Source organism: Pygoscelis adeliae, unplaced genomic scaffold, assembly GCF_000699105.1.
Source record: "Pygoscelis adeliae isolate BGI_AS28 unplaced genomic scaffold, ASM69910v1 Scaffold120, whole genome shotgun sequence".
Taxonomy (NCBI): Eukaryota; Metazoa; Chordata; class Aves; order Sphenisciformes; family Spheniscidae; genus Pygoscelis; species Pygoscelis adeliae.
In genome coordinates, this window is record NW_008824032.1 from 8,178,592 (window position 1) to 8,188,074 (window position 9,483).

Genomic DNA, 9,483 nt, shown 5'->3' on the forward strand with positions numbered 1-9,483 from the left:
CGTCCTGGCGGGAAGCCCGAGCGCTTCCAGCTCACTCCTCGTTAGTATAGTGGTGAGTATCCCCGCCTGTCACGCGGGAGACCGGGGTTCGATTCCCCGACGGGGAGAAAGCGCTGCCTTTTCTCAGCCGGGCGGCGGGGAACGGGACCGCCTCCCTTGCTTTTCCCCACGGGGACTCCTCGACGAGCTTCGTACCGGGGGGAAAAAAGGACAATCAGCCCGGCCCTGGGAGCAGCGTGAAGTGCTACGTGGAGGACCTCGGGGGCAACGCCCAACAGCTTGCTTATCTGTCTCTGACCTCCCTGGTAAAGGAGCTGGCCCGAGGCAGGTTGCTATCCTGTCCTGATCACAGCTGAGATGGGCAGTGCTGAAAGATTTTCTCCTCAAAATGGACAGTCAGCTTTCCGCTCTCATCAGGCAAGGCTGGGACCCGGGCCCCAAGCCAGAATCTCCCAGTTACTGATCAGTCAGGTCATGCTACCGCAGCACATTTTAAGACACTTTCCCCTTCTCAAGTCCAGGTAGATAGCCTCAAAAAACATAGTTAAGTACCACCTTTTTCACAACTTCCTGTAAAGCAGACTTTAAGGTTTAAAATCGTATCAAATATTCCCTTTATTCTTTAAAAAAAAAATTTCCAAAACATTCCAACATTTTCTAGGAGTAAGCAGTGCTATTTAGGCACAGATAATGCTTTCATTCCACTGGGAGAACACTTCACAGTAGTTTACCATTTTGCGAACAAATCGGTTGAGGAAGTTCTTAAGCATGCACAATAGTCCTGTGAGGGTATCACCAGTCCTTCACAAGGCAACATCAACGGGGGTGAGAACATTAGCTGATCAATCTTAAAGAATGAGTTCACATATTTGCAAGTTATAACAAGTCTACAGCATTATTAAGGCACCAGGTAAGAGTATAAATAGCTATACTAAAACGCCACGCAACAGCAGTTTGAATGAGCTGGTTTGCAGGCGTTCCTGTTCTTTCATAATGGCTCAGTGTAAGCAATCCATCTTGTTCACGATCCGTGTCAGTGCACCCAGTCTTTGGGATTGCGGAGAACCTCCAGGATTTCTGCTTCTTTTGAGCTCTCTGGAGGGGTGTGCATGTACTCCCACCTGCAGGGAGAGGGGAAACTCACTCAGACTGCCCAGCTGGCTGCCACCTCTCCCGCACCAGGCTGTGTTAGGACTTGAGTTGCCTTTTCTGAGGATGCAAAGCTGCATACACAGTTGATACTCTCACGTCAAGTAGACAGATATGGCAACAAATCATTAAGTTCATCAAAACCAAATAACAACACTGGAAGAGACAGGAGAAATGTTAGCTTGATCTTTTTCCCAACTTCTGGAAAGGCTGGAAGAACAAAGAAAAAAGAAAGAGCAATGCCCCCTACCGCACAATGCACGCAGGTTTATTTGCAAAGATCTTTTAGCAGTCTTTTGTGACATACTAGTGTCACGAGGAAGACGAGCCAAAAAAGAACCCAGACAAAAGAGAGTGAGGACACGAGTCGTAAGGGAAATTGCCAGCGTCAAATTTTATCATTTGATCCTGACGCAATCTTTTCAGCCGCCCAGGGCAAGTTTTTCCAGAAGCTGGACTGGAAGCACTACAAGTCCTTGTTGAATCTTGGTTTTAAAAACGAAGTTGATAAGAGACCACTTTTTATTGAAAAGGCAATTAAGAGGCATGACAGAGGAAGAAAAGTGTCAGCAGTCACAAAGGGATGGGTACAACCTTTTTCCATGTTTTTCTCCCAGGAAGGACCCATTCATGCTGTTAAGTGAGCTATTTATGTTGATGAAAACAAGCAAAACCAGATCATCCCAGCAATGAATTCAAAAGGTAGGACCATGCTACACCACCAGGTGAGGGACACATCTGGTGTTGGCAGTGGAACGAAGCTACATGGTATGACCAGAACTGCCTTCATGGTTAAGGGGTAGCAAGCAAAGGTCAGTTATCCTAGTGGAGGGAGGTCACTAATGGAGTCTTATGAAATTCATGATAAGGCCTGTGCTACTCAGCATATCTAAAAGCAACCTAAAAAGGGGCAGAAACCGTAAATGACAGTTTGCTGATATTGCAAGGTTAAGCAAGGTCGGTTAAAACCTAAAAAGGCAGTTGAAGAGAGTTAGTATTGAGCCAAGCAACTGAGCAATAAGATGGGAGGTGAAATTCACTGTTGATGATTGATCTAAAGTGATGCCCACAGAAAAAAGTTACATACACGTTAAGAGACTGAGTTAACTTTTATTGCCCAGAAAAGATCTTGGCATCATAACAATTCTATGAAAAAGCCAGCTGAATGCTTAGCAGTAGTCAAAACCAGCAAACAGCGTATTAGGATTATGAAAGGAATAATGAATTAAAACATCATTATGCCACTGTATGAGTCAGCAGCACACCTGCATCTTGGATACACATATGTAGCTTATGTTGTCTGCTCCTTATCCCCAGTTCAGAAAGGGCATAGAAAACTTAAGCCTAGAGAAAAGTGGCAAATGTGATCAAAGGTATGGAACAGCTACTGTACAAAGACTAAAAAGAGGGGGACTTGTCAGCCTGGAAAACAGACAATGAAAAAAACAGAAGCCTGTAAAATAAGAACTGTTACGGAGAAAATGAACAGGAAGAAAATCTGGTTACTCACTGAAAAGTTGAATGAGGTCATCAGGTGCGAGTAGAAAACAGAGAGGCACTTTTTCACACAACACAGTTAAACCATGGGACTTCCTTACCACAGGCTTGTCAGGACTGCCATAAGCTCACACGGTTTCCAAGAGCTACTAAACAAAAACCCATGGAGCGAGCAGGGGAAATCTATCAAGAGGTACTAAGCACAAAAAATACCACTTTTTTTTTTTGTCAGAAAATATCTAGGCTATGTTCTAGATATTTTTACCATTACTGACAACTGCGCGAGTGTAGCAGCCCAGAGAAGCATCTGCATGTATTTGGCCAGTTCTTGTATCAAGCATGAACTAACCACTGTTAAAGAGACTCAACACCAGGACAGAGCTTTGATTTAATCCTATAAAGTGTTTTAATAAGAACAGTGCCTACCTGCAACTCCACATATCCATGCCCTTACCTTGCAGTCAGTGGCAGAGACATAAGAATGCTTTCAATTCTTGATCCTGGTGTCAGAAGGCCAAACTTTGTACCTCTGTCATAAACCAAGTTGAACTCCACATACCTATGGGGAGTGAAGAGATGTAACAGAAAAACAAGGTAATTATCAGAAGTTCCTTGTGCCTTCTTCAACTAGCAGACACCAAACAAAACCAGCCTTTCTGCTGTGTTGGGTGTCAAAATGAACCCTGGTTTGGGGCCAACTGTTCTCTAGCATCCTCTGCATAGGAATGCAAGAGTGACCTTGCCACTCCACAAAGCATAGGAAGTAACAGACGAGAGCAAACTATTCAAGGAGAGCATTGTGCATGGTGCTATACTATAGCTTACTTCTCCTAGGCCTCAACCCCGCTGGCAAGCTCGACACCAAGTTTAGCTTGGTTATGCTAGTACTCCTTTTTGCGGTGGTGCCAGACATAAGAGGAGCCTTAAAGGAACTGGAAACGACCACAGGAAAAACTCTACTGTGCAGTCCCCCATGCTGAAAGACACGTAAGCAGCAAGGTCAGAACAAGATTTTGTTTCTTGGGGAGAGCTGAAAAGCAGCAGAAGTCAGACAGCTTCAGAGTGCTGGCTGGGACTTGTTAAGTGCCAGAATAGAGAGTTTTCTGCCCCCAGCATAGGACCAGAGCAGTGACAATTCAGCAGGGGTATCTTAGTAACCAGTACTGAGGTATTAGTACTTAACAGAAGTACAGGAAGGGAGGAGCGCTTATCTATTTGCAGAAATGGAAAGCTTAGCGTAGCCCAGTAACCTGCTAACAGATGCAGGGAACTAAGCAGACCTCATGAGCTGGTCCTGGCTGCAACCTAAAGAAGCTATTCCCTCTTATAACCTTAGCAGGATCCTGAAAGGCCAGCACTCCCAGGAGCAGCCTCACCAAATAAAGCATATGTGCTTATTTGAATACTTGCTGCAGGCCAGTGATCTAAACTTGAATGCTTATGCTTATGAATACTTCTCTGTGCCACTCTCATAGATTTCTATGCAGAAGAGGCAGAAACTAAAGACTGCCCAGTTCTGCACAAAGCACAGGTGTTCTCATTTCTCCATATGCTTACACAATCACAGGACATAGACAAAGGAGTACAACTGTATCTACCAATGTACTTAAGCTTTTGCAGCATTAACAGTTGTTCACATTAGTAAGCATCCTCAAAAGTCTTTTAAGTTATAGTGACTTTGGACCACGCCAGAAAAACAAAATCACTCTGTATCTTTATTCCTTTACAAAACGTTCACTGCGTCCTCATCTCAATGCCAAGATCAGATAGCATAAATATGTACGTAAGAAGCTGGAAGTACTCTTGGGTACAGTTATTCCATGACGTTCTGGGGTTTAGCTTTATTCCTGAGGAGGAAGCACAACTCCCTCACCCTTACACTCCTCATGTCATGGTGCAGTGCTGTATCCCGCATCACTGGGCTGCAGGAGAGGGCAGGATTCAGGACACCACGCACCCCTTTGCTTGTTACAAAGCAGCAGCTTTTCTTGGTTTTTGAAGGAGTTGCAGAGAAACTGTGGCATTTTGTATGGGTTGCTTGTGCTGCAACATGGGAGAGCGGGGCATACAGATGAGGGTGCGCTAGTACCTTCTTTGCACCCTCCCTGGCAATCTGGCACTGGATTTCAAAAACAGTTCTGTACACAAAAATGTTGAAATTCTCTGGCAGGCTTTAGAGCACTTACGCAAACTTAGCCCACACCACAACAGAACAAACCCTGCAACCGTGAAGAACTAGCTCATTTTTTTCTCGCCAGCATAATCCACCTCTCGTGTATTCTTTTGCTCCTTTAGTACTCACCGTCCTCTCCGAAGCTGCTGCCATAGCTTTTCCTCTGGTGTGAAGGAGTCATGGCAGTGCCTTTTCACAATGGGAATGTAACAAGGCACAACAGCTTTGGCACAACTCTTCACAAACTGGAATACCTCCTCCTTGGAGGGAGAGTCCACGTCGTCAAAGAATATGCCTCCAATCCCTCTTCGCTCGCCACGGTGCTTGATATAGAAGTAGTCATCACACCTAGAAGAGGTAGCAGACAATTATTAATATGGTCCACAATATTCAAAGAAATGAGCAGAACTCCAAACAGTTACGTGGCACAGGATGGCACTAGTGAAATACTGATGAAAAGTCAGTTCCTGCAGTGCCGGGTGCCGCACTGTTTCACTGACTGCTGAGAGCCAGGACGGTACAGCACCACCTGGAAAGCACTCCTGCGTTCACTTACAGTAAAAGCTCTGATTAAACAGTCCCTGCAAAGCTACATATCACTGCACAGTCACTGAACACGTAACACTCAAACACCATGGCAGATGCTTCCACGTGGAGTGATCCAATCCATATCCTCTACTTACGAGGAGGAGGGACACCTGATTTCAAAACTCTTTCTAGATTTGATTCCCAGACTTTTATATAGATCCCAAATTATTTGTACAGCCTTTAGATGAACTCAAAATAAACTTGGAAGATAATTTCTTTATCGTTTTTGCCATTCTAGTGAAAGAATTGGTTTTCTGCATCAAAACTAAAACAACCTATAAACCCAAGACCAGATAAGAAAGCCACCGTCACTTAAGGAAAAATCAAAAGTGAGCCAGCCTTCCTTGGAAAAAGGCTTTTTAATAGTTAAACTTGGAAGATGGAGTCATTCTAGCAGTGGCTTTTCACGGCTCATGTTCAAGTTTATGAAGGAGTAAGTGCAGCTTATCCTACAATAGGGAGGCAATTAATCTCTTTTGTATTTACTGGGAGTATGTAGGTGTGCAATTACTATAAATTAGCTGATTCATTGTATCCACACCCTATCTTGCTCATAGTTGCTTGCTTGGGCAGCAAGACTCTGCAAGTCTTCACGACGATGAAGAAATGGAAGGGAAGCAGGAAACAGAAACCATCAACAGCAAGGAAACCCTGCCTTCCTTTAGGACTAGTTTTCCATGCATGTATCTATCCACAGTTGCTGTTCTCGAGCAATACAGATGGCATGGCCATAGCGAGAGAGACGTGGAGATATAACAGATAACCTATGCTATTTTTTTTATTCACTGGGATGATCAGCTTTTTTTTTTTTTATAGCAGCAGGAAGAGTTAGGAGAAAAGGGTAAGTCACAAATGCAGAAGAGAACAAGCCTGACAAAAGTCTTAAAGCTACATCAGGAGGACAGCATGGTAAACATAACAAGAGCTTTTACATTTGAGAAAGGTGGGAAAAGGGGCAATGCTAATTAGTAGAAGCTCAGAGGAGATTCACACTGCTCTGGCAGCGAGAACCACCTGCCCCTACACAGCTGCTGCTTACAGCAAACACTCATGCCGGGACTGAAAAAACTGCCTTTGTCCATGGGATACAATTAGTCCTCCCCTCACTGCCCTCAGACTAAGAACAGGCATCTTTCTCTCCGACCTCCTGCAGCTGGCATTACTAGCCTGCTTACGCTGCCAACAACCTGACCATTAAGGCAGACACTCTGAACTACCATGCAAAAATTCCTCAAGAGAACAAGACGTAGTCTTAAGGTTATAAGATGTGCTTCTCTACTAAGTTGTTCACACCCATGCTACAACTCCCACTTTATCTCCTGTCCTCAGACAAGACCTGGTAGCTTACAAAAGGGTAACCCCTCCTTCCTGGATACCACAGCTTGCAGCAGATAGGATTATCAGACACAGAGCAGCAAGCCCCCGCTGAACAGTGAAGGATCCCATCACCTGTATCTCTCAGCTCAGGAAGAACATTCAAAGTTTGCATCTTTAGAGAATATGCTGTTGCACTCTCAGTGAATGTGTCACTGGAAAAAAAGTACAGCTCCATCAAAACTATGAAGCTTCTACATTAAGGACAAGCTCCTTTACCTACCTGCCAAAAAAAAAAAAAAAAAAAAAGGTAATGAAGGTCAGACTGAAGGCAGAAAAACTGGAATGGGATTTTCAGAACTGCAGCGCTGGCTCAAGAGCTCACGCTAAAGTCATGCACGTTTACCATGAGTTCACTGTAAGCAGAATTAGTGCAAGTCCATGGGGCAAAAGTCTTGTCCTAGTTTAACACCAGAGGCTAAAAGGAGTTTTTAAGTTGCCTAGTGAAGTCTGTGGCTTACAAAACCTTGTAGCGTCAGCTTGGTTTTTATTCAGGCTGTAGACTTATGATCCTAGTCGTCAGCCCTCTGATTTGAAAAACTCAGGCCTCTGTAAATAAGAGACTGTTTTAGATTACATTTTGTCCCAGTGCACATTTGCTGATTTTCATTAGGGTCTGCTGATACTTTTCAAAAGGCAGCAGAACCTACTGTTCCTAGAGTACACTTAACTGGCAATATCCAGTGCTGCCTTCTGCTCCCACAAAAGAAACCCAAGTGCACCTCTCCCCACATACCATTTCTTGTACTTGGGATACAGCTTCAGACCATGCTTGTCACAGGCTTCTTTCAGAGTCTTGTGAAAATGAACGGCATCCTCTTCATTCAGGTACGTTGGAGTGAGGTCAGTCCCACCACCAAACCACCACTGTTTAGTTCCTATAGGAGAGAGGCAAGCAGCAACATTTTTCTTTTAAACTTCCAAACAGAAATACGTTGCTAGTGGTTCACCAAGAACTAACAACTACTTTAACAATACAAAAAAAAAAAAATCATTCAGTGGTGTTCCTAAACATCCATCGTGAAAAATTTGAGTTCGAGGTAGCACGGTGACCAGTGACTTCAGGAAAACATGAAACAAATTTCAAAGCAGTGAAAACCATTTGTTCAGTATTTTGGACCGCTGACCCTGACTATAGGATATCAATTTCACAAGATGGGCTGGCAACTCCTATTCAAGAATCCGGACACATCTTACTGCATGCCAAAGAAAGGAAACATCCTTATTAAATCCAGGGAAGTAATTGACTAGAAATGATCCTAATGCCCCGGCAAAATAACTGAAAGAAAACTCTCTTTGAGCTTGTGACAGTGTACGTACACTGGTACAGACAGGCTGTCAGTGTTAGACCACCTGCTTCTGACAGCGGCAAGTTGCAGAAACTCGGGGGAAAAAAGGCATGGTGCACGTAGAGAGTGATGTTTCTGACAGTACGTCCTCCCAGCCTCTGAGACAAAGGTGCATCCCGACCAGATGCTTACCAGCCCTTCACAGACCTTTCTTCTACTAAATTCTAGACTTGCTTCTTTGAACATGTTTTACACTTATTTATAACCTCCTACACTTTAACTTAAGTCTGAAACCCCTGGTCTACGCTGCAAAAAGTAAACTGCAAACCCCTTTACTGGACCAGATGCACACATCACACTGATTTTACAAATGGGCAAAGGCCCAGAGGTTACAAGACACAGTGCTACACAACAGACTCTTGGCACAGCTGGGAACAAACCTGGACCGGTTCTTAACCTCTTACGCTAGCCATGCGTTCACGCTTCCTTCACGCGGAGTCACACATTTCATACGTACTTCATTGGATTAAAATTCTTACCGTCTGCTTCTTCAATTTCAAAGTATCTGTAGTTGAAGTGCATGGTTGGAACATGAGGGTTCTTTGGATGGATAACAGAGCTCACACCCATGGCGCAAAACGGCAGTTTGCCTAGATAAAAAGATGCGCAGAAAAAAGCTTTCGGTTTTTCACATAACTTCATTTATTACCATTTAAGGAACATCGCTATTTTTCCTTAGGTTCCAAGCTACTGTTCCGCTACAAGAAAACTTCTCACGTTGGGTCACCATAATTACTAATCAATGTTCAGCTTACTTCTCATCCACACGCTACTGTGCACCTAACAATGCTTTTTTTTGGTATTTGTCCTAAAATGCAACAATATGGTAGAGTACCCATTAGATGAAGATTGCTTAAAACGTAAGTGACTGCTAAGGCTTTCCACCACCCCCAGTCCTCAGAATTACCCTTCGCTACGTGAATGTGGGTTGAATCCTCTTCAGCCTTTGGGTCTTTTTGTCCTCTCCCTCCACCTCTTTGGTACATAACTCCTGCGCTGTTTCACTGACGAGCTACAGCGTCGTTATTGAGAAGCAACCTGGGCCTACAGTACGTTGCTTAAAGCGGCAAGACAGAGGGAGAAGCACTCTGAAGCCTAGTGTTTTTTAGGGATAGGAAAGTCCACCTGCCAGGCTTATTGTTTGGAAACCACCATGACACAAATGACATCTTCCCTTGAGCGTTGATCAGTCTGGCCTTCCTCTCGTTCTGCTCAAAGGCCAGACTCTGCTGTCAAAGTACCCGCACGGGAATACTCGGGTGAACGCCTCCCGGTCCCCCACCCCCCTCCCCGGCCGGACACATTACCGTCTTTGGCCTTCAGAGACTTCCCCCTGCTTCTCATCTGCCCCGC

General features: G+C 44.4%; 1 protein-coding gene and 1 non-coding gene across 2 annotated transcripts; one reads left to right on the top strand and one right to left on the bottom strand.

The window, feature by feature from the left end:
• The first annotated feature begins 35 nt into the window (after nucleotides 1–35).
• TRNAD-GUC lies at nucleotides 36–107 on the top strand. The gene has a single exon. It is a non-coding gene; the product is annotated as a tRNA-Asp (tRNA).
• Nucleotides 108–588: 481 nt separating this feature from the next.
• Nucleotides 589–9,480, bottom strand: CPOX (coproporphyrinogen oxidase; the record flags this gene model as incomplete). Its single annotated transcript, XM_009330647.1, has 6 exons — nucleotides 589–1,121; nucleotides 3,101–3,205; nucleotides 4,949–5,167; nucleotides 7,518–7,659; nucleotides 8,610–8,720; nucleotides 9,438–9,480. Coding segments are annotated over 6 exons (708 nt in total), but the record flags the coding sequence as incomplete, so codon positions are not given.
• Nucleotides 9,481–9,483: the final 3 nt, after the last annotated feature.